Here is a 25,323-nt window from a genome sequence, read left to right as displayed (position 1 = left end):
TGCTGACAGATAATTAACTGAGAAGCAGCATGGAAAGCATTAACCACAAGCTCTCCAGCAGCCCAACGTTAACGCCACCCAACAGTGAGTAAGCATGCTCCCACTGTTATCTTGTGCTCTATAGGCCCAGACATGACAGATAATGTGCTCAGACAGCATGACGAATCGGATAACTACCTGTCTGAACTTCTGCAAATAACAGTTTAACATGTTAACCTAATTTTAAAGAGAGACCAACAAGGGTGTTGTCAGCACAATAAGGTTTTATTAAATGTTTCAAGTATCCATTTGGGTTGGTCAAGAATTTATCATTTTTGTAAGACTGCACTGGAGGTTGAAACGTACAAAAAACGAACATGTGACAGGATAAAAAGGAATCCACGTGAACTAGCTACTCATTACAAGCTACATGACAGCTTAGGAAAATCAGTGTTTAGCACCACATTTATGAGAACATTTTTCCAGCATATTTGGATTTCTCTCTTTTTAGAAAAAAACGGAGGTTCCAGTTCCAGTTGGTCTAGTGCAATTGGATATTTTGCTGTTGAATAACAATTCTGTAAGGGTTTCTTAATGGAAAAGAATGCACAGTGTGGATTATTGCCTTGTGTGTCTATGGATATTTAGAAATGAGGGCCGTGTGTCACTGTGCTGCCAGGACCTTTACAGAGTGTGCCTGTCAAACAGGTATTCTCCCATAGTGCCGTGGGTCTCAGCTGCAGTGATGCGGGTCAGACTGCCAATGTAATCGCCCAGCTTCTTGATGGTATCATGGCTGTCGATGAGGAAGTGCTGCTCAAGAAAGTCACAGAGCTACAAAAGAAGTTAGACAAGTAAATGGTGAGTAAAAGGTAAAATAATTAAACACTGCTTGAATCTTCCACACAATATACTTAACAATGAAGTGCACAACCCCTCCCCCCCAAAAAAAACAAAGTGTTAACTAGTAGCACATGTATCTGATAAAGTCAGACATACATGGGGGTCGGTATGATTGCCAGCTCTGCGATGCACATCAAGGATACGTGCATTTAAGGTTTTCTGGTATTCCAGGGAAAAGGCCATTGCATCCAGACCACCTTTCCAGTCTTCTTTGGTTGGTTTCTAAAACAAAAAGTTGATACACTGTTGATCCAAAAAGTACTAAGAAATAACTGCAAAAAGCCATCACTAACATCTGGGACATACAGAGATGGTCTGAAGCAAAATTAGGCCTCCTCTCATGTTCTGATACTCCAACAGCTTCTCAGCCTGTTCCCTCTCCTTTTCTGAGCGCTCAAGGAAAAAACTGGAGAAGTTTGGCAATGCAAGGTCATCCCTATCAAAATACATCCCCTAAACAAAAGAAACAAGGAAATTAGTAAAGAGGAATTACTGTGTACACACACAGAAAAATCTCCATCTCTCTGTATACCTATATATGTAGAAGTCACTGGTACAATACTGCTAGGCATTACTTTTACAATTACAGGAATCATACCAGGGCAAGGTAGGTGTAGGATGCATGTAACTTCAGGTTGATGAGTTTGTTGACGTCTGCTTCACTCTCTGCGTGAAGGTTTTGTTTCACCGCAGTCTGCATGTCTAAAAACACAAAAATAAATCCCAACTCAGCCTCAACAGAAAGACTTCAATTTCGTAATAAAATCAGAACATAAGTATCTCCTACCGTTTCTTCCTCAGGCTCAAACAAACACGTCTCGTCTCCGTCTGAAATGAGCGTGTTTGAGCTGTGCACGTATTTATCAGCCAACTTTACGCAGCTGATAGTTAACAGCTCAGAGAAACGCCTGCCCCACTGTCGCCGTGTGACCGCAATTGATTGGATTCAGGTGGCTGTTACGTTAGCACACTTTATAATGGCTGTAGCTCGGTTAACACCACTTTTCAAAAGCAATTACACAAGAAATACCCTCTAACGCGGTTAGGACGCTTTGTTAGCGGACGGTTTAGCTGCCCAGCAGCAACTTAATATTTCTTAACATACAGTCAGAAGCGCCAAACTACTGATACAATTTGGCAAATTTACTGCAGGCTAGTGCCAGGTCGCTATTACCCACTGTGAGCAGTGAAACAGTTAGAAAGTGACCAAATCTGATTGTTTACGCCACAAACAAGTAGCTCCTGTTTCTTCTTCTTCGCTTCTTTACGGCAGAGGTAAACTGAAGCGCAGCGCCACCCTTGTGGTCTGGAGTGATACCTGCAGTGGCTTTAAGACCAAACTGAACAGAGAGAACGAGCGAGAGAACAAAGGGGGATTTTTTTAAACACATTTTTTCAACACATCTCTGTTGTACACTCGTCTTTACTCTTTTTTTTTTTTTTTTTCTCTTTTCCCTTTTCTCGGTATATGTTACAGCTATTTTTTTTTCTCCATTCTTTCACATTGCAAACCAGTTTATGAATAGAGGACCCATCTCTCTTCTCTGTGAGGAGAAGGATTTTAAATTCTATTCTAGATTTAACAATAGAATAGAATAGAATAGAATGCCTTTATTGTCATTATACAGGATGTACAATGAGATTGGAGGGCCACTCCTGTTCAGTGCCATGCAACAGAAAATCAAACTCTCTAAAATAAAAATAAAAATATTATAATCTAGTATAATCAAGAAATATACAGAAAATAACAATGTATAAAATATACAGAAAATAGAATGTATAAAAATATATACATACATTGGTGCATCTGTACATTGTAAGAAAAGTAAATAAGTGTATACATATAATAATGAAGATGATGAATATTGCACTAGTGAATGAATACTGGATATTACACAATATAGGAATGTTGGATATTGTTCAGTATGAATAATCTAATATTGCATAGAGATGTGGGTGTTGCACAGTTAGAGTGGGTGAGTGTGAGAGTTCAGGGTGGTGATTGCTCTGGCGAAGAAACTGTTCTTGAGTCTGTTTGTTCTGGCTTTGATGCATCTGTAGCGCCTGCCAGAGGGCAGCAGGTCAAACAGGTCAAAGCCAGGGTGTGAGCTGTCCTTGATGATGTTCCTGGCTCTGCTGATGCAGCGGGAGATGTAGATGTCCATCAGGGAGGGGAGAGGGCAGCCAACGATGGAGCCAATGAAGGAGCCAATGAAGAGAAGCCAATATGGGAGAAATCTGCTCTCTCTTTCTAGTCCCTGTCAGTACTCTAGCTGCAGCATTTTGGATCAGCTGAAGGCTTTTCAGGGAGCTTTTAGGACAGCCTGATAATAATGAATTACAATAGTCCAGCCTAGAAATAATAAATGCATGAATTAGCTTTTCAGCAGAGACAGGATGTTTCTAATTTTAGAAATATTGTGCAAATGCAAAAAAAAGCAGTTCTAAGTATTTGTTTAATATGTGCACTGAAGGACATATCCTGGTCAAACATGACTTCAAGGTTTCTAACAGTGTTACTGGAGGCCAAAGTAATGCCATCCAAGTATCTGGTTCGACACCACATTTCTAAGATTTGTGGGGCCAAGCATTAGAACTTCAATTTTATCTGAATTTAGAAGCAGGAAATTATAGGTCATCCAGGCCTTTGCTGCATTCAGTCATAATTCTGAGAAATTTTAAAGCAAAGATTTAAAAATGGAAAATTGCATTTCATTTTTTTTAACTAGTACATAAACTCTAGATAAAGTTCTCATGAAAGCCTTTGTGGTTGAGCTAAATATTTATTATTTTACCACGGTTGCTGTCACTTCCATTAACTGGAACAAAGGATGTCGTTTGAATATATTTCCCTATTCTCTTTATAACGTGATTTGAACAAAGAAGATTGGCAGTTTAAATACTTCCTGCTGAGTTGTTCCAGCTTGTGAACAGTGCATATATAGAAGGTTAAATTAAAAGAACCTTTGAGCCCTACAGTGAGGGGATCTGAGAGAGATGGGAGATTTTCACTGATGTGTTGGACCACACTCTCCACTACTGTGATAAAAACACCAAATGAGGGGAGTATGATTTGAAAGAATGCTGTTCAAGTATCAGTAGATTTACATTTAGGAGGTCCTGTAGTGAAAGGGAAACCAATGCATATGAGTTGACACACAGAGCTTGCAGGTTACACCCATTGTATACAGTTATTAACTGAAAGATATGAGAAGTAGAGTCAATGAAGCTCGTCACAATAGCATATTCAGGTGACACATTTATTGCCACTGAAGACTGTTGTAACAGCAGAGACTGGCTCCAACTGTGGCAAATAACAGTGACACCACAGATGTTATGGGACAGCTTTTGAATTTGAACGTTTGTAAAAATAAAGCCTCACAAAATCGAGTGCCGTGCTAAATATGGGCCCATATTTTTAAAGACTTTTGCAAGTCTTAAAAACATGCCAGTTATTATGCAGACAGTTCCCTTATCATAAAATACTGTTATTTCTCTATGACTAGTCAATGAATCGACTTCTTTAAAAAGAGCACTTTGATGGTGAATAAACATGGAAGCTCATTAAAGTTGTTCTGCTCAAAATTGTGATGATACCATATTAACAGATGAGGAAAACCAGTGGTTTATGAATCCTAACTTCCTCACCATGTTTCCACAGTACACACCCAGTGAACGGCATTTTTCTTGGATGTATCAGCATTTTTATTGTGCCACTTAAAATATGGCACCATACTGTTGTGACTTTATGCTCAGTTAACAGTCTGTGGGTAATAGTTTCTGTTCACAGTTCCTTATAGAGATCAACCACAAGGGAGTTATAAATAGCACAACTTACTGAGACGCTGCAAAGAAACAAGAAGGAGATCTACTCTGCTGTGAAAGCCTTTCAGCAGAGGAACCTAGACAGTGATTTTACTTAAGCCGTAAAAAACAAAACACACTTTATTTCATTCAAAGTCGCAGTTGACAGCTTTGTTTGTGATCATAATGACAAAGTTCTCATCATTTATCCACCCATCATAAAGATACACAAGCAATCACAAGCACGAACTGATATATAGCAGATATAAAGCAATTACCTCTAATAAACATGTGGAACAGGTCAAATTCATTTGATTGATGTACCTTTGACTAGCAGCACAGTATGACCGTTAATAAGGAAGTAACAGGCGGGGCAAAGGTCTTTGTAGTTGTACAAGGCCAGAAAGGAGAAGCAGCTATTTACTTAGTCAGTTGCCAATATGAAAAGGGACCAGAGGTTACAAGAGGAGGATGTCGTTGAGATAATTAAAAGTCAACACTTCGGTATTAAAGTTGATTTTGGACTCTAACAGCTCAGGCTTGGAAAAATTCTTGACCAAGTTTACATGTTGTTTTTGTCAACACACCGGCAGAGGTGCTGAAAATAGGAGTTTCAAGGTTATATTGGGAAAACGAAGGAATCGAACAAGTTCAAAGAATGTGTGCCAGTTAAGAGTTCTTAAAACCATGACATTTTTATCTTTTATCTCGGACCACTTGCTGCTTTGTGTCTTCCTGAGTCTACTTTGGGTAAGTCTTTCTTTACCTTTCACTTTGATGGTGATCAGATATTGAAGCTCAGTAGGTTACCCTCGACAAAAGGAAACCTTTCAGTTCAAACCACAGTGAAACCTCAATTCATGATCTGCATGTATGTAATGTAGTTTAAACATTAGAGACATGTTTAATGAAATACTGGTTTGTACATAAAACAGGAACCACAAAGAAGTGTTGCACAGCGTAAATATTCTGGACTTTTCCTGATTGTGAAATATGATTTTAGTATTTCTCAGTAACACCGATCTATTCTTGTTTGTTCTGACAACAAAAAGCGCATGAAGGAGGAAATAATGTTAAAACTAAATACGGCAATATCTCAAACACTTCTTACATTGTATAGTCTTTACTGAATTAATCAGATATGGAATTTTAAATAGTATATTAGGGGAGAAATGTGTTAGATATTTTCTGTAACTGTGAGTCTGTACCTGTAGCTTTAATGAATATGATTTGTGTTTTCAGTGAAAGTGAACCTTTTACTTACTGAAACATTTTGTCAGCTCTGTGATTAATGTGTTTTACGTGTTGCTGTAGTCGGTGGAAGTTGACGTACAAAACGCCAAAAATTATTTGACATTGACTTATTTATCCTGGACATCTTTTTTTGTCGTTAGTGGAAGTTTTTGTTCTTATGAAGCTTCTTAAAAGCAGCAATTATGTTGTTCTGTGAGATTGTTTAGCATTATTTTAACTGGGTATTTAATGGCAATGTGTGCTTTTTACATCTGGCAGTTTTCTCTGTGCTCACTCTTTCTGCTTTTAGGGTATAACTGACTCCGCTGCAACAAATACAGCAACCGTGACACAAAGAGAAACAACCGCAACACAAAAAACTATTCTACTAACATCTACAACACAAAGCAGCACGTCACTGTCGCCTACAACAACTAAATCCCGTAAGAATGAAACACAATTCTTTGACTTTAGTTGGCGCTCGGTGAAACTGGAACGAATGTTATTCAAGGATTTCAATGTAGTAAAAGGTGAAAATCACCCTTAATGCTTCTCAGCTAATGATGATGTAACAAAAGGCATGGTGGTACAAAGGAATGAAAGCAGTGTAACTCTGTTATTACCTATGCTTCAATTCTTCTGACTTTTTAAATTTGTTTTTTATTTTTTAAATGAAATGAATGAACCTTACAAATTATGCTTTTACCACACTGTCATGTCAAAAAATTAGAGTTTTTAAAAACAAACAAACAAAACAACCTCAAACCACCTTTTTGTCCTCTGACCTCTTTCAGCTCCAGAAAATGTTCAGAATGTGATTGTGACGACGCAAAATGAGACCAGCATAACCCTGCAGTGGACAAAAGTCTCCAACATTAACACATATACACTTGAGTTTAATGGCAGAAAGATCAAGGTTACTGCTTCTGCAGGAAATGTCACATACACAGTCTTAAACCTGACTGATGGAACCAGATACAATTTCAGTCTCTTCACTGTGTCTGCAAATGTCAGAAGCAGTGGAGTAAACTACATTGCAGTAACAGGTGAGATGTCTTTTCTCTGATGTAGATACATAAGCTGCGATGGACCGGCTCATTAGCTCTTGAAACTTGATTGTTTTAGTTGAAGTTTTTGTTTGTTTGTTTTAAGCCACTGTCCTCTGTTATCTTTCAGCTCCACGAAGAGTTAATGCTGTGACTGTGGTGAAACAAAATGAGACGAGTGTAACACTGAAGTGGAACAAAGTTAACAACATATCCGAATACTTCCTGCAGTATAATTACAACGGCAGTGTCATAAAGAAGAATATCAGTGTTTCTCAAGAGGGACCTGTTAAATATGTGGTCTCTCCTCTGACTGCTGGGACAAACTACAGCTTCACTCTCTTCACTGTGTTTGAGGGAGTCAACAGCAGTGGATACAAATTTACTGCTGTGACAGGTCAGTGATCTCTGAATGAAATGTTCTGCTCTCTGAAACGTCTGGAAAACACAGGATTTTGTTAGAAACAATTTGTCAAAAAATGTTGTAACAGTTTCTTTTCCATGTGTTTTTCTATTGTAGCTCCTTATGACGCTAGAGAATTCAGATCAATCGCTCAAAATGAGACCAGCATAACCCTGCAGTGGGAAAAAGTACCCAATTTCAACATGTATACCCTTGTGTTTAATGAAAAAGAGATCAACATCACTTCTGTGGAAGTTGTGACATACTCGGTTGGAAATCTGAAAAGTGGTACCAAATACAACTTCAGTCTCTTCACTGTATTTGAAAATGTCAGAAGCAATGGAGTAAACCACATTGCAGTAACAGGTGAGATGTCTTTTCTCTGATGTAGATACATCAGCCAGGATGGACCAGCTCATTAGCTTTTAAAACTTGATTGTTTTAGTTGAGGGTTTTTTTTTCTTTCTTTAAGCCACTGTCCTCTGTTATCTTTCAGCTCCAGGAAGAGTTACTGCTGTGACTGTAGTGAGACAAAATGAGACGAATGTAACACTGAAGTGGGACAAAGTTAACAACATATCCGAATACTTCCTGCAGTATAATTACAACGGCGGTGTCATAAAGAAGAATATCAGTGTTTCTCAAGATGGACCTGTTGAATATGTGGTCTCTCCTCTGACTGCTGGGACAAACTACAGCTTCACTCTCTTCACTGTGTTTGAGGGAGTCAACAGCAGTGGATACACACTCAGTGCTGTAACAGGTGGGTGATCTCTGAATTTATAGGCAAACGTTATACTTGTGATATACAACATATACTGACATGTCTAAAAATTCAGTGTCTCTGAGTTTTTCTTTTTCTTATTTATTAAAAACTGAAACCACTATTTGCCCTCTGCTCTCTTTCAGTGCCAAAAAATGTTCATAATGTCATTGTAAAGGCACAGAATGAAACGAGTATAATCCTGCAGTGGGACAAAGTTAACAACACATCAACATACATCCTGCAGTATAATTACAACGGCAATGTCATAAAGAAGAATATCAGTGTTTCTCAAGACGGACCTGTTGAATATGTGGTCTCTCCTCTGACTGCTGGGACGAACTACATCTTCACTCTGTTCACTGTGCTTGGGGGAGTCAGCAGCAGTAGATACATACTCAGTGCTGTGACAGGTGGGTAACCTCTGAATTTATAGGCAAATGTTATACTTGAGTATATACAACATATACTGACCTGTCTAAAAATTAGATGTTTCTGAGTTTGTCTTTTCTTTCCTTTTTTAAACTGAAACCACTATTTGCCCTCTGCTCTCTTTCAGCTCCAGAAAATGTTCAGAATGTCATTGTGAAGACACAGACTGAGACGAGTATAAGCCTGCAGTGGGACAAAGTTAACAACATATCAACATACATCCTGCAGTATAATTACAACGGCAGTGTCATAGAGAAGAATATCAGTGTTTCTCAAGAGGGACCTGCTGAATATGTGGTCTCTCCTCTGACTGCTGGGACAATCTACAGCTTCACTCTCTTCACTGTGTTTGAGGGAGTCAGCAGCAGTGGATACAGATTCAGTGCTGTGACAGGTGGGTAAGCTCTGAATTTATAGGCAAACGTTATACTTGCGACACACAAGTTGTATGTAATTCTGTCAGTAGCAGCAGTTTTGCTCTATGTGGCTGACTCTAATAAAGCAATTGGAAGAAATTTCTGTCTGTTTAAAACAAAAAAAAAACAAAAAAACTCCACAAAAATTGGCTAGCTATATTCTTTCATTGGTAAATTACGTTTTACAGAAATTTCATCATCATATATTTTTTTTATGTCTTTTCTATATTCCATCTCCTGAATGAAACAAAAAGGACACTTTTAGCATGCTGACATATCTAAAAATTAGATGTCTCAGAGTTTTTCTTTCTTTTTCTTTTTTTTAAAACTGAAACCACTATTTGCCCTCTGCTCTCTTTCAGCTCCAGAAAATGTTCAGAATGTAATTGTGAAGACACAGACTGAGACGAGTATAAGCCTGCAGTGGGACAAAGTTAACAAAATATCAACATACATCCTGCAGTATAATTACGACGGCAGTGTCATAGAGAAGAATATCAGTGTTTCTCAAGAGGGACCTGCTGAATATGTGGTCTCTCCTCTGACTGCTGGGACAATCTACAGCTTCACTCTCTTCACTGTGTTTGAGGGAGTCAACAGCAGTGGATACAGATTTACTGCTGTGACAGGTCAGTGATCTCTGAATGAAATGTTTTGTTTGAAACAATTTGTCATAAAATGTTGTTACAGTTTCTTTTCCGTGTGTTTTTCTATTGTAGCTCCTTATGACGCTAGAGAATTCAGATCAATCGCTCAAAATGAGACCAGCATAACCCTGCAGTGGGAAAAAGTCCCCAATGTCGACATGTATACCCTTGTGTTTAATGAAAAAGAGATCAACATCACTTCTGTGGAAGTTGTGACATACTCGGTTGGAAATCTGAAAAGTGGTACCAAATACAACTTCAGTCTCTTCACTGTATTTGAAAATGTCAGAAGCAATGGAGTAAACCACATTGCAGTAACAGGTGAGATGTCTTTTCTCTGATGTAGATACATCAGCCAGGATGGACCGGCTCATTAGCTTTTAAAACTTGATTGTTTTAGTTGAGGGTTTTTTTTTTCTTTCTTTAAGCCACTGTCCTCTGTTATCTTTCAGCTCCAGGAAGAGTTACTGCTGTGAATGAGGTGAGACAAAATGAGACGAGTATAAGCCTGAAGTGGGACAAAGTTGACAACATCTCAGAATACTTCCTGCAGTATGATGACAACGGCAGTGTCATAAAGAAGAATATCAGTGTTTCTCAAGAGGGACCTGTGGAATATGTGGTCTCTCCTCTGACTGCTGGGACAATCTACAGCTTCACTCTCTTCACTGTGTTTGAGGGGGTCAGCAGCACTGGATACACATTTACCGCTGTGACAGGTGGGTGATCACTGAGGACTTATTTCTGTGTATACATGTATATATGAGGGGTTTTATAGGATTTTTATAGTTTTTTATCTGTTTTTTTTGTGTGTGTTTATGTGTACTGCTGTTGTGCAACACAGGAATTTCCCCTCAGGAATGAAATAAAGTACTCTATCTATCTATCTATCTATCTATCTATCTATCTATCTATCTATCTATCTATCTATCTATCTATCTATCTATCTATCTATCTATCTATCTATCTATCTATCTATCTATCTATCTATCTATCTATCTATCTATCTATCTATCTATCTATCTATCTATCTATCTAATTTGAGACAGTTTTTACAGTTCCAAAAAGTGTAACTGTAAAAACTGTCTCAAATAAGATAGATAGATAGATACACATTTGTTAAATTTTACCATTTGAATATGTCAAATAGCTAACCCTACTCATAATCTTAGACTGGTCATGGCAATATGGTGGAGGTTATAGGTTAAGAACACCGAAAGCAGCCAAAGTCCTTTTAAAATGTTTCACCGTTGACGCTAACCTACAAATAGTCAGAGATTTATAATGATGTACAGTTTAAAGCTTCTCAGAAAAAAGATTTTTGATCAGATAAAAATACTGAAACTGAATGACATGTTCCATCTTTCTGTTTCTGTCAGAAAATGTTACTGTTTCTCTGGCACAAAGTTAACAGCATCTCAGTACACCCTACAATATGACAGTGGAAGTCTTGTTAGTGGCAAGGCTGAGATAGATTCAAATGCATCAGTTACATTAGCGGTGTCATTTCTGAATGCTGGGACAAACTACAGTTTTACCCTCTTTACTTGGTAAACTTGATGGTGACGTGTACAATTGGCTTGTAATTGGCCTCTAGTATTGTTCTCCTATCCCCATTGAGTTCCTGATGAGGGTTCTTAGGGTCCTGTTGATCTTGTACAGTTTTAGGCATTCCTAGATCCATGTGTGTGGCATTGAATCATAGGCTTTCTTGTAATCAGTCCAGTTGGTGCTCAGGTTGGTCAGCCTGGTCTTATAGTCTTGAGTGACTGCTCTATCTACTAGTAGTTGGTGTTTTGTTCCTCTGGTATCTCTGCCAATTCCTTCCTGGGTCCAGGTCATGTAATGATCCATGTGTCTGCTCATCTTAACTGCTATAATGCGTGACAGAAGTTTCCATGTTGTGCTGAGGCAGATTATTGGCCAGTACTTGGATGGGACCGGCCGCTTCTGGATGTCCTTGGGGATCAGGACTGTCTGGCCTTCAGTCGGCAATTCTTGGTGTGTCTTAGCCTCTAGCAGCTGGTTTATTTGTGCTGCCAGGCACTCATGGAGTGCAGTTAGCTTCTTTAGACAGTAGGTGTGTCTCATGTCAGGGCCTGGTGCTGTCCAATTCTTCACACATGAGACTCTTTCCTGTCTGTCAGTCTGATGATTACTGGAGCCTGTTCAGGGAGGTTGCTGTGGTCTGCTCTTAGGTCCACTAGCCACTGAGCATTAGTGTTGTGTGTTGCATCCTTGTCCTATATGCTCTTCCAGTATTGCTCCATCTCCAGCTTCGGTGGGGGTGCTGTTGCCACAAGGAGCAGTACCCTCAATGGAAAAGACGGCTAGAGGCTAAGATCAAGAAAAGAGAGATGCTTAAGAAGTACAGCTATGTGTCCATACCTGAGGCCTTAGAAACTACCAAGCAAAGACTCACAGCCTTGGCTTACCACCTGAAGAGGTAAACTAGAGAGATAGAAGACAGGCGAATAACCAGATGTTCTCCACTAAACCATCTAAGGTGTACTCTCAGTGGCAGGGGAACAGAAAAAACAAAAAAAAAAACAAAAAATTAACCAACCAAACAAACAAACAAAAAGAATCTCATTACCTTATTGGTAACAGATGTTTCTGCTGAGTACCATTTTGCTCACGTACCTTTGATTGCAATAACTGTGCTAACACAGTTTTGTTATGAATAAACATTTCTTGTTTTTTTTTTCTTTAGTTCCGCTGATGGTGTCTTCTGTCAGTGTGACTGAACGCCTTGCTAACAGCATAACTCTAAAGTGGGAGAACATGAATGTAGCCTGGGAATACTTACTTCAAATCAGTAGCAGTGTGTCATATTTTAAAAACGCCTCAAATATAGTTACAAAAGTTACATCGCTTAAGCCTGGAACAGAGTATCATTTCAACTTGACCACAATGTTCTCTGGACTCAACAGCACTACTTACAGCAATTTCACAGTAACAGGTAAAAAAAACAAACTTTCTGTTAGACTTTTACAACTTTTTTGAATATTAGAATGAAATGTTGTTCATGTGTAAAATTACAAAGAGCCTACAGTCTGAAACACCTCAGTTTGTGTTCTTTTCACTGAATTATGTGTCAAATTTTCAAAAAATATAACTATTTTCTCATTCATTTCAGCCATCGACTGTGCCAGTGCAAACTGGACGGTTACTAACTCATCAATCAAAGGAAAAATTGAAGGGTTGTTCTCAAATGCAACAGCGAGTAACGGATCTCAAATGTCTGTCAGTCCGAAAGGTGAAAATGTGTCATTTACTGGTCTTTACCCTGGAGCAACCTATGAAATATTGCTTGTCTATGAAAAATCTTCCAGAAATTTCCTACAGTGTCACCACAAATTAACAGTCCGTGAGTACAAATCTCTTACTGCAGCATACTGTATGTCTACATTTCCCACAGAAGTCATTTGAAGTACTTAGCGTATTTTTGTGGCAAAATACCATTTTTATATACCATAAGTTACCACAAATTAATAGATTTGACTTGAATGATGAATCAATCAATCATTATTATAGGTTTTTAATAACTGTATGCAGATTTACTGATTCTTTCAATATCTAATGTGGCAATATTGAGGTTTCAGCCAGACCCATGTTAGAGGTTTTTAAATGAGATAACTACTTTTTGAATTAAAAGAAAGGCAAATATTTTCTTGCTTTTTCCATTTGGGAACAAATTTTAAAATTACAGTGTATTACTTTTCATAAATTGTGTTTTTATATCAAAAAAATTTTGATTATATCTATTTTGTGTTTTGGTTGTGATTGTAAAGGCACCACTTCTCTTGTTTTACTCAGTTCCTCCTAATCTAAATGCTCACTGTAAGTACTGGGCAGCTGGATATTCTGTCCTCATTGCCTGGCATGAAACAGATGGCGAATGGACTGCTGTGGAGGTGAATGTGGCTGAGAAGAGTCTCACAAAAAATAGATCTGAAAAGGAGGTCATAATAGCTGGATTCCAACCTGCCAAAAAATATAAAGTGTCTGTAACATCACTGTCTGGGCCTAACAGGACAGTAAGGAGTTCTGAACCACATGTTTTTTACTGTGAGACTGATCCAAGGGGTGAGTAAAAGCAACTATGTTGCCATTTTTGTGCTTGTAATGTTAAGAATATACAGTATTTTCCCCTTTGACTTGATTAAAAAAATTTAGTTTCATCCAATTATAAAAATAAAGATCTGTACTATTCAAATTCAATGCATTTAATTATGCTTTTGCTCCCTTTAGGAGTCATTGCAGGGTCAGTATTTGCTGTGCTGCTTTTTGGTCTCCTCGTCGCTTTGGTTGTCTTCATTTTCCTCAAAAGACCACATATTATCAGGTGGGTGATATCTCACTGACAACAATAGTCACTCAACTCATGACATTTATTAGATTCAACATGTGAATGTATTAAATTCATTCTTGCAGCAGAAAGAAGTCGTTCATTGGTGGATCCAAAGTAACTAACGCAATGAGCAAGTACGTATATATGTCATCATCTCTTTACAATGCCAGTCACCCACAATATAGAAAAAAAATATTAATTAAGGTACATCTGAGAGCAAATAATAAATTTCAAGCCCAACTGTGTCACATTTATTATTTTATTGGGTCCAAAAAGGTGGGATGAACATTACTTTTGTTATGTTTTATTCATCTTTAGAGCTATTTCTGCTGCAGTGTTTCCTGACCACTTCCGTCAGTTATGTTTAGATGACAACAGAGGCTTCAGCGATGAATATGAGGTGCATAAAAGGATCAAAATTGTGCCTTTATAGTTCTCTTTCTGTTTGATCTGTTTTCTGATGGCCATTATATCAGTTTCATGCTATGTTACCTGGCACGTTCATGTAGGGCCTCGCTCCTGTTGGAACAGAACAGACACGAAAGACTGCTCTCCTACCTGAAAACAAAGCAAAGAATCGTTTCACTAACGTCCTGCCATGTAAGTCCCCCCTCTGACTGTTGAACCATGCTATCCTGAGCTCATTCTGGCTTGCTGTGTCTGAGGTGCACTGGAGTTACACCACCTGTTTTCTCATGCTAGACGACTGGTGCCGGGTGAAGCTAACTACACTAGACCCCAATGGGACTTCAGACTACATCAATGCCAATTATATGCCAGTAGGTGTTACTTTAAGATAACGTTTCATAAAGATCTCTTTATAAATACCTCAGCATATAGAGAGCATATACAGTAAACATATGAACTCAAATTGTGCTTCAGTTAAAATTGAATTGTTAACAGAACTATACATGGACATTCAACAGAGGTTTAGCAGCTTTATATGATTTCATGGGCTTTTTTTTTTTTTACTTTACAATGAGCAATGCAGAAATTAGCCTACATATTAACTTTGTCATCTGCTCTTCAGGGCTACAACAGTAATAGAGAATATATTGCCACCCAAGGTCCTCTGCCCTCTACTGTTAATGATTTCTGGAGAATGATTTGGGAACAAAGAGTTAAGAGGATCGTAATGGTAACCAACTGCACGGAAGGAGGAAGGGTAAGTCTTCAGGAAAGTCTGTAAAATGTTTTATTGCTAGTCATTCAGGGAAGTGGTAGTTGCATGTTGTATTCATTTCTACTCTGTTGCTTTTCATTGTTTTAGACTAAGTGTGAACAATACTGGCCTGCAGACAGAAACCCATGCCCTTATAAAGAGCTGCAGGTCACCATCAGATCCGAGCAACATGAGCCCAACTGGACACTGAGGGAATTCAGTCTGAAAGATGTATAAAAACGTATTCATTTCTTCTGAGTGTGTGTGTGTGTGTGTGTGTGTGTAGCTGGTACTAAGTATGTCTAGAAAACGCATTTATAGAAAATGTCTTTAATGTTTATAGAAAACATTAAAGGCTTTAGCTGTTACTATCACTTACCTAAAATGGATAATGGTTGATTGATACTTAAAATATCATGCTGTATATCAAGATGTAAGTGTACTGTGTATGAATCTTCCCCCAGAGAAAAACCTCAGAAGAACGTACAGTTAAACATTTCCACTTTACCGTCTGGCCTGACCATGGAGTCCCACAGGGGACAGAAGTCCTGATCCAGTTCAGAGGCCTGGTGAGACAGCACATAGAGAGAGAAGGGGGCAATGCGCCAACAGTGGTTCACTGCAGGTACAGAATAAGTGTTTGCTTTTACATTGTTGCATGGTGCTTTTGTACAATGCAAGGTGGCCTGGTCTGATGAATAATGTTTTCTTACATCAAGTGGATGGCCATGTGCATGTGTGTGGCTTACCTGGGGAACACCTGGCACCAGTATGCATTATGGGAAGAAAACAAGCAGGCAGAGGCAGTGTGATGCTTTGGGCAATGTTCTTCTGGGAAACCTTGGGTCTTGCTATCCATTTGGATGTTACTTTGACACGTGCCACCTACCTAAACATTGTTGCAAACCATGTTCACCCTTTCATGGAAACGGTATTCCTGATGGCTGAGGACTCTTTCAGCAGGATAATGCTCCTGCCACAAAGCAAAAAGGTTCGGGAATGGTTTGAGGAGCACGAACACCAGTTTAAAGTGTTGACTTGGCCTCCAAATTCCCCCAGATCCCATTTGAGCATCTGTGGGATGAGCTGGACAAACATGTCTGATCCATGGAGGCCCCACCTCGCAACTTACAGGACTTAAAGGATCTGTTGTGCACATCTTACTACCAGATACCGCAGCACTTCCTCGGGGGTCTAGTGGAGTCCATGCCTCGAAAGGTCAGGCCTATTCTGGCAGGAGAAGGGGGACCAACACAATATTAGCCAGGCAGTCATAATCTTATGCTTGATCGATGTACCTTTCAGCACTGATGGTGCTTTTCCACACGTGCAAGCTGCCAGCGTCATAGAGACTAATGCACCCCCATACCACCAGAGATGTAGCAATGACAACAGGCCAAATGGTTCCTCTCCTCTTTAGTTCAGAAGATGGAAAGTCCATCTTTTCCAGAAAGAGTTTAAAACCGTTTTTCTGGCCCAGAAAAGATGTCTATGTATCTGAATTGTGTTCACAGACTGCTTCAGCTTTAACCTGCATTTGTGGATGGCATGGTGAGTTGTGTTCATAGACAGTGACTTCTGGAAGTGATACTGAGTGCATGGAGTGATATCCATCATGCCTGTTGACTTTAATACTGTATAAAGTCTTCTCTACTCTTATCTGTGGCCAATCCATGTTTGAAAATGATGTTTCACGCTTCCTGAATCACACTTTCAAAACTTGAGCCCAGTGAATCCTAGCATTTTCGTCTTGAAAAATGGACCTGGCATCAGGAAAGGAAAAAAAAAAAAAATCTATTTTTCCTCAAGTGGAAAGTGCCCTTTAATAGTGTAAAATTATAAAGGCTGATATGAGAAAAAAATTGGGTCATTCTCACAAATCTTAAAACCACACATGACACAATTGTGCTCAGATGATGATTTTGATGAAATAAGTAGAATAAAATCCTATGTTACAATTATAGTCAGACTACCTCCTCTGGGAGCTACAGAGGAGGAATACAAGTAACCAAAATATTAGACAGTAATACTTAGAAATAGATACAGTATATAGCATGCTGCAGTTTCTAATTGATACTATCAAAATATAATGTAACATTTCAAAGTAGTGCATTAGGAGCAGGTAAAATGTTGGTATTTTCCAACATGAACACTCCTGCCTATGATTAAAACTGTGTATCTATTGGCCAGAAGTGTTGTTAAAGTTTTTGTATTTTCCAACCCGTTTTTCTTTCTGCTGTGTTTTTTTAAGGTTTTTTAAAAAAATTTTCAAGTCAGTTTAGTTTCACTAGTTTCAGTTTAGTTTTTACTGTTTGAAAAATGTTCAATTTTAGTTTTGCTTTTATTAGTTTCAGTGGGTTTTTTAAATTATAATATGTAGAGTATTTGTCAGGGACATATTTTAAAGAGTTTTAATCAGATATTACATTACAAATACAGCACTTTTTGAAGGCAAAGCCTCATCAGGCAGGCTGTTATGACAAATTTGAGCAAAGAGACAAAATTAGAGAGACTAAAGATTATTAAAGATCTCTTCTATAATTTTATTTTTGTTTGTTTTGTAAGCACACTGCATTGTTTTTTGGCTAGTTTTTATTTTTTATTTCAGTTAAATAGCTTTCACACCTAGTATAGGTGTTTGGGTTTTTTTGTTAACTGTCATAACTTTAGGACAGACACAGTGGTTTGAGGTCAGCAATGAGAGATTTCTGTGTGGCATTAAACATTTTTAGAACTATCTCATTATGATACTTGTGTCTCTCTTAGTGCTGGAGTCGGGAGAACTGGCACTATAATAGCCTTGGATGTGCTGCTTCAGCAGCTGGAGCGAGAGCATGCAGTTGGCATCAATGCTTTTGTGCACAAGATGAGACTGAACCGGCCGTACATGGTGCAGACGGAGGTGAGTGCATTAAACTGCTTCAGGCTGAGCCACCACTTCCTTATTTAGCAACCCACATAGAATACACTGACACCATTTTATTCATTATAAGATGTGGAAGGTTTTTTTTTTTTTGCTCATTTTCCATCCTTTCATTCTAAAATATGCATTTGAAAATGTTTTTTCTATATTTCAATTTATACTTTCACTACAAGACAAACTTCCCAAATATTGACGAACAGATGCCTCCTTCAAGTATAAATTATTGCCTTATTTATTTACTGGTTGTTGACAGCAAAACACTTCATCAGAATTTTATTACAGTGCAATTTGTGATATTAGAGCCACAATTTCTCTCTAAGCGTCTGTGCCTGTCTGTTTAAGTAAGTGAACTGAAAATTTGCTTTAGTAACACTAAGTCTCATTGCACATTTGTTTATGAAAAAAAATTAATGCTGTGAAACTCTAATTAACTGTATAACTCTTTATGTAGCAATGTTGCATACAAGAACTATCAAACCGCCACACCTATAAGTTCTGCATTTTAAATGACCAGCAACTTCCGGTATTTCCTTTTCAGTCCCAGTACGTTTTCCTGCACCAGTGCATCATGGACAGTCTGCAACCAAAAGAGATGAATGAAGAGAACGTGTACGAGAACGCAGATATGATATACGTCAATGCCACTGCCCTCCAAGAGCTGCGTCGGCAGAATGCAAATGCCTAGTGTCACCACTGCTCTTAGTATTTTATGCACTTAGGGAAAAAACAATTATGTCTGTAAGCAATATTTTTGTATAAATATAATAATACAAGGGATTGCATCTTAACTATTTACAGTATATACAATGCACATGAGGTTTTATTTACCATTTGCACGTTATCTTTGAAATGTGTAATATTATTGTTTTCATGTGCAGAAGTAGTACTCCTGATGACTTGAGAATGTTTGAAAATTACATTTATTAATAATACGCAGGTAGAATTTATAAATATTTTTCATTCACAAAAATATAAAAACTGTTTTTTTTTTTCCCCAGTTTGTCATTGATCTTCTTCACAGAGGACTGTGGTACAAAGCAGGATTTCATCTTATCCAGGTAACTTCAGGGTTACCTGGATAAGCATTAATACATGATGATTATATATGATCCCAATTTGCATGTAGACTAACCCCATGTTTGAATTCTGTTTTTATATTTAATCGTCCCTCTCAAACCCTTGAACGGCACCGAGTCCGCAGCTGAGAGAAGAAAAACTAAAACTCGGGAGCAGGTTATGTTCTGAGTTTCGGTTTACAATCATCTGGAAGTGCCACATTTTCACGGATTATTTTATTCACAGAATGTATTAAGTGCAATGTAAATTGCGCTTAATATTTTTTATGGATGCAGATTGTTGATTACCAGATTAACAATTTTCTGCAGCATTCATCTCCTGTGCTTTTTACAACTGTTGCATTTTACTGGTGAACATTTTATGTTTTTTATAGATTATTTGATTACCATTTGATAACATCTCTGGAGCTGGTGGTACTCATAGGGATCATTTTCTGTGGAAGAAAAGTCAGATGAACTGTCAAACACCCCTTTTAGATTGGTTAGATGCTGCCAACACCGCCCCTTTCATGTTAATGTGCAGGAGAAATCCTGGGTTAACTTAACAAGGTGATAACCAGCCTCATGTGACAGCTCTTTCTGATCATCAGTGTTAGGGAATGGTATATAAGTGAATCCAGATAATGGAAAGACACCCTGGGTATGTTGAACTTGCTTCGTAGTACAGGTCCCAGACAACAACCATTTACGCATCCTCTTCTGTAATGTTGCTACCTGAGGGGTCCTGACAGCTGGACACAATAGAGAATTTACTCTCAATAAGTTCCTGCCTGGCTTTTAGGGCCTCATGGTTGATCTCTACTGGCACTGAGTGCTGCTTGCCTGGATAGAGAGGCTCAATTTTAGCAGCTTCGGGTGGGGGAGAGACAGAGAACTTTTTAGCAATGTTGTGCAGCACACTACACGCTTTAATAATGTTAGATTGTTTGTTAAGTGAGCCTTCTTGTGCGAAACCAAGTTGCATCAGACACTTGAAACGCCTCTTCATGGAATCAAGTGTCGTCTGCATGACATCGAGGATCTTTGCGTGAGCCTCGTTGAAGCGGATCTCATTGTCGTTCGCAGGTTCGAATACAGGAGTCAAGACATGCTTGCTTAAACGGTAGCCTTTCCCACCTTTAAAAGAAACATGAGAGAATGCAGTGAATGGCACAAATACAAACATTACAAGGTTCATTTCCAAACATGTAATATCTAATACTCCTGATAAAGTTAGTCAATGTGTAGAATGTCATTGGCTCATGCTGGCATTGTATGACAAAGCAATTCATGAATGTTGAGAAACTCAACTGTATACCTGCTGCAGGTTTACAGAGAACAGTCCCAAAAAAAAAAAAAAAGCAGTTTTCTGATCACTCCTGTCAGCTAAATGAGGCCTCAGTTTGCATGGGCTCCCTGAAAGTGGCCAATAGGGATTGTGATGTGTTGAAATGGGAGATTCTCATCATGCATGTGCAGCTGTTGAATCTGCAGCAACTGTGTGATGCTGCCATGTAAATACGCGCCAAAATCTCGGTGGAATGTTTCCATCACCTTGTTGAAGCTGATAAGTGAAGCATTTTATGTTGGAGATTGCCTTATTTATAGATGTAGTTGCCGTTAAGTGATAAGAATGATATGTTCCCGTGAAATCGATTGTTTGACAAGAAGGTAAAACTTGTGCAAACTCTAATTTAGTCCCTGTTGCCAGGTAATCAATCATCCTCAGGTGCAAGCCAATGATAGTTTTGCAGGGTTTTATGCTTGACTTGAGACCTCACTGTGATGCCACTCCAGTTTACTTAATGTACAGTAGTTTCTAAATAAACTGCTCTCACCAATCACCCAAAATGGGCCGTGCAAGTCCTCCTGAATTTCCGTTCCCTTAAAAGAGGAGTCCCACATGTCCTGCTCAAACGTGCTACCAACACAGCATTTTTCAACACTCAGTATGTTGCCATCACAGTCACACATGATCTGGCTCACAACGGATGTGTAACCCAGTGCGTTGACAAAAGACCTGAAGGTGTCCTTTTCATATGGAGAAGTTCTGATCTTGAAGTGCGCTGGAGCCAGAACGCCCAGCACGTTTGGGATTCCGCAGAATTTCTCTATATTTAAGGCGACATTGGTTCTGGCGTCCCAGGTGAGCGGAAATGAGATGAATACATCGGACATCCCTGCTATGACTCCCGAGATTGTGCCAACAATAGTCGTGGGGCAATCCGTCTGACTCAGTCCAGCTTTCTGCAGGACGGCAGCGGTGGAGACTCCGTGTGCGTAATAATTGAGCGCCACCATGACCATCTCGTCCACGGACAGCTGAGAGTTCCTCGAAACGGCGTCCTTCATGCGGTGGCGGACAGCGTCTGTGATGAACAGGATGCAGGGTCTGTTGAGGTGGAACAACTGGAACAAAGCTTTATCGTCGAAAGTATCGAAACACCTTGGAGCTCCGCAGTCTGCCTCGCTTTGTGCCAGGAGCTCTTCCTGGACCGCAAGCCAAACGGGAAGAGGGAAAGCCATTAGTTTTCTACAGCGATATGTTTTAAAAGTAGCTCTTCACAGAAACTCTCTCAAAGCCTGCAAGAAAAGCCGCAAATAATACCCAAACAATGTCTTCTTCTCCTTTGGTTTGGCAGACTAGAAGCTGCAGCGGCGTTTTGCTGCCCTCTGCTGTTTACATTTTTTTCTCTCTGTGTTTTGTTCTATATTGCAGGATTATGCGGATACCCGCCCAACCTCGTAATCTCATCCCGGTTATCCAGGTTGGTTAAAGTGCTATAGCAAGATCCTGGATGACTGATTTTTATTTAACGTTGAGGCAAAGCGATGCGTTACCTCCACCCAGTGGACGGGAATAAAAACGTATAACAATAAACTGTAATTCATAAAAATGCAGTAAACTCATAAAAAAAAAAAAAAGGTTCCCATTTGTGCACAAGTAAATGATATGACCATCTACCACATAATTTAAACTCCAGCCTTATATATATATATATATATATATATATATATATATATATATATATATATATGTATATGTACATAATTTTTTTTTAAATATGACAAGATGTGGTTCTTTGTATTATATAATTTATGGAATGGTATCTGCACTCTGTGGCCACTTTGTTAGGCACACCTTTCTCATACTGTGTTGGACCTCCTTTTGTGTTCAGAACTGCTTTAATTCTTCATGGCACAGATTCAAAAAGGTGATGAAACCTTCCTCAGATATTTTGGTCCACATTGACTTGATGGTATCACACAGTTGCTGCAGATTTGTCAGCTGCACATCCATGATGAGAATCTTCTGTTCCACCACATCCCAAAGGTTCTCTACTGGCTTGAGATCTGGTGATTTGATTACAGTGAACTCACTGTCATGTTCAAGAAACCAGTTTGAGATGATCTGACATGGTGTTTTATCCTGCTGGAAGCAGCCATCAGAAGATGGGTACACTGTGGTCATAAAGGGATGGACATGATCAGCAGCAATACTCAGGTAGACTGTGGCATTTAAACAATGCTCACTACTGGTACTGAGGAGCCTAAAGTATGCCAAGAAAATATCCCTCACGCTGTTACGCCTCCAGCAGTCTGAACTGTTGATACAAGGCAGTATGGATCCATGATTTCATGTTGTTTACACCAAACTCTAGTAGAAATCAAGGCTCCTTGGACCAGGAACGTTTTTCCAATCTTCTGTTGTCCAAATTTGGTGAGCTCATGAATTTCAGCCTGTTTCCTGTTCTTAGCTGACAGGAGTGGCACCCAGTGTGATCCTCTGCTGCTGAAGTCCATCTGCTTCAGGGTTAAACATGCTGTGCATTCAGAGATGCTCTTCTGCATACCTCGCTTGTAACAATTGGTTATTTGAGTTACTGTTGCCTTCCTATCAGCTTAAAGCAGTCTGGCCATTCTCCTGCAACCTCTGACGTCAACAAGACAGAACTGCCACTCACTGCCACTATTTACTCTTTTTTTTTTTTTTTTGACTACTCAATGTAAATCCTAGAGATGGCTGCCTGTGAAAATCCCAATAGATCAGCAGTTTCTGAAATACTCAGACCAGCCCATCAGGCACCAACAACCATGCCATGTTTAAAGTCTCTTAAATCACCTTTCTTCCACATTCTGATGTTCAGTTGAACTTCAGCAGGTCATCTTGACTAAATATAGTGAGTTGCTGCCACGTGATTGGCTGATTATATATTTGGGTTAACAAGAAATTGAACAGGTGTGCCTAATGAACTGTCAGACAAGTGTATGAACCAAAAGCTGTTTAAAATTGCTTACGAGAGTTAAAATAATAAAAAAATAAACACACTATTCTTTGGGATCAGTAATTGCAGATCTAGTAGTGAATTAGACTGAAATTAAAAAATAACTATCAAGCACCACGTTTAATCTAGAAGGACATTGTAGAAAGGCACTAAAGTACCACAACAAAATAACATGTTATGTGTCACAACTTTGTTTTCTAACAGTGGAATTTTGAATATATAAAAATGAAGGACTATTATAATTTGATTATTTACAACATGTTTATTGCACAGAGTAATAAATATAAACATTCTGTAATTTAACACAGACAGTAAAGCCATATGCTCACTTTTTCATCCAATGTACATCTTGCTCTGACTACTGTATTCTGACACATCACCATCACTGATTAACCGTTATATAGACGCTTAAGGCATAAAAAAAAGTCAGACTGTATCTTCTTATAAATAAGGCATAAAGCATCTTTTTTATAAAACAAAAGACAAACAGTAACAACACAATAAAACCCTAGCAGCTTTACTTCTACTCTGTCCACAGCAATATCAGATTGTATTTCTTACATACTGGGTGATAAATAGAACATTTTGTTGACTTCACTAATGGACACATCCTTCAGTCGAGGTATTCCTCCATTATGACAGGATTCAGTGCTCTGGCCTTGCGCGTACACATCTGTAACAGAAGGAAGACATTTACGGACTTTAGCATCAGGAAGTTCTGAAAATGTTATTTGAGTTTTTCTAATGTCCAGAGAATAAATATCAGAAAAACTGTCAACGATATTGAAATTAGATTATACACTCAGGAACCACATTATTAAATGTTCAACTGTTTATGCATGCATATATCAAATCAGCCAATAACATTTAGTAAACTATTTGTATTCTTTGTATTGTGTAACACTGATTATTGCAAGGCTGCTGAACACATAACTATTCTTGTGGTTATTTTTAGCAGTTTTTACAAAGACGTATAATTCTAAATGCCACCTGAACAGGCGGTCACAGTTAGTGAGTGCAGCGCCCCCACCTGTGATGTTGTCCACAGAGTCAAGTGGTGCCGTGTTGTTCATGTTCACTCCGAATAACATAATGCCACAGATCGTTATTGCCACCAGCAAATAGATTGGCATGGCAAGAGCCCAATACCTGCACAGGACAAACATTTTACACCGTCATAAAACTGTTAGTGTACTCCCTCACTGTGATGCATTTATCTGAGAGAGCAATTCTTCTTACTTCTGAGGCCAGTACGTGAGCCCTATTGAATGAAGCCACTCCTCGGGTACAAAAGCCCATAAGCAATACAGAACTGTGGAGAGAAGCAAGGGGTATTACAGCACTGCTTGAGGCCCTGTTTGTGCTCTGGATAGTGGGGAAATAGTGAGAAGAAAAACGAGGATATTTAACTTACAGAGGCCAAACTGTGAGCCGAGGAAGAGAACAAAACCATAAATGGCCCTCTCTGGCAGAGGAGATGGAGAGTTTTCCAACATGATCTACAACCAAAACCCACAGAAACGTGTGAGACCAACCAGACAGCAACGAAACATCCAGACCCCTCAAACGAAGTTACATACCTGGAAATACACTGAAACTTTCCTGTCAGTGCTAACTGAGCTCGGATGTTTAACGTTAAGTACCGCGAATAATATGATTGCTGACTGTCTAAAGTAATACAATATATGCTTAATGTGTTTATTAAAACCAACTGTGCTTTTTTTTTTGCATTAATACTATGACGTCTTCCGCAAAGGTCCTTCACTTTGCCTTAGGACGACGCGAAACTGTCTTTATGACAGAAGTTCCGCATTTGAATAACACGCAAAACAAGATACAACAAATCCATTTTTACGCTGATAGACTGCATAAAATACCATATGTATGTATTTTAAAAACAGCAGCACGGTTGCAGAT

General features: G+C 38.8%; 4 protein-coding genes across 4 annotated transcripts; 1 reads left to right on the top strand and 3 right to left on the bottom strand.

Annotated features, from left to right (window-relative positions):
• Window positions 1-563: 563 nt before the first annotated feature.
• LOC115798020 (ferritin, middle subunit) lies at window positions 564-2,148 on the bottom strand. Its single transcript, XM_030754667.1, has 5 exons — window positions 1,670-2,148; window positions 1,481-1,584; window positions 1,189-1,335; window positions 979-1,104; window positions 564-813 (listed from the first exon to the last, which is right to left on the bottom strand). Exons 2-5 carry the CDS (start codon window positions 1,580-1,582, stop codon window positions 664-666), a joined length of 525 nt encoding a protein of 174 aa, XP_030610527.1. The 5' UTR covers window positions 1,583-1,584; window positions 1,670-2,148; the 3' UTR covers window positions 564-663.
• Window positions 2,149-5,132: 2,984 nt separating this feature from the next.
• On the top strand, window positions 5,133-19,057 carry LOC115797746 (receptor-type tyrosine-protein phosphatase H). The gene is made up of 24 exons (XM_030754236.1): window positions 5,133-5,436; window positions 6,230-6,362; window positions 6,714-6,965; window positions 7,096-7,362; window positions 7,486-7,734; window positions 7,865-8,131; window positions 8,278-8,544; window positions 8,691-8,957; window positions 9,342-9,608; window positions 9,699-9,947; window positions 10,079-10,345; window positions 12,340-12,588; window positions 12,766-12,996; window positions 13,446-13,715; window positions 13,881-13,974; window positions 14,064-14,114; window positions 14,299-14,380; window positions 14,490-14,580; window positions 14,683-14,759; window positions 15,011-15,145; window positions 15,251-15,373; window positions 15,607-15,767; window positions 17,909-18,044; window positions 18,604-19,057. Exons 1-24 carry the CDS (start codon window positions 5,374-5,376, stop codon window positions 18,748-18,750), a joined length of 4,395 nt encoding a protein of 1,464 aa, XP_030610096.1. The 5' UTR covers window positions 5,133-5,373; the 3' UTR covers window positions 18,751-19,057.
• Window positions 18,990-21,740, bottom strand: LOC115797747 (putative nuclease HARBI1). Its single transcript, XM_030754238.1, has 2 exons — window positions 20,959-21,740; window positions 18,990-20,257 (listed from the first exon to the last, which is right to left on the bottom strand). The coding sequence occupies exons 1-2, from the start codon at window positions 21,644-21,646 to the stop codon at window positions 19,827-19,829; spliced, it is 1,119 nt and encodes a 372-aa protein (XP_030610098.1). The 5' UTR covers window positions 21,647-21,740; the 3' UTR covers window positions 18,990-19,826.
• Window positions 21,741-23,679: 1,939 nt separating this feature from the next.
• Window positions 23,680-25,163, bottom strand: pigp (phosphatidylinositol glycan anchor biosynthesis, class P). The gene is made up of 5 exons (XM_030755553.1): window positions 24,987-25,163; window positions 24,821-24,905; window positions 24,646-24,718; window positions 24,437-24,555; window positions 23,680-24,079 (listed from the first exon to the last, which is right to left on the bottom strand). Exons 2-5 carry the CDS (start codon window positions 24,900-24,902, stop codon window positions 23,964-23,966), a joined length of 390 nt encoding a protein of 129 aa, XP_030611413.1. The 5' UTR covers window positions 24,903-24,905; window positions 24,987-25,163; the 3' UTR covers window positions 23,680-23,963.
• Between the last annotated feature and the right edge of the window lie 160 nt (window positions 25,164-25,323).

This window comes from Archocentrus centrarchus, chromosome 19 (genome assembly GCF_007364275.1).
Source record: "Archocentrus centrarchus isolate MPI-CPG fArcCen1 chromosome 19, fArcCen1, whole genome shotgun sequence".
In the NCBI taxonomy this organism is placed as follows: Eukaryota; Metazoa; Chordata; class Actinopteri; order Cichliformes; family Cichlidae; genus Archocentrus; species Archocentrus centrarchus.
Note: the sequence above shows the minus strand (reverse complement) of the source record. Positions and strands in the feature narration are given on the sequence as shown.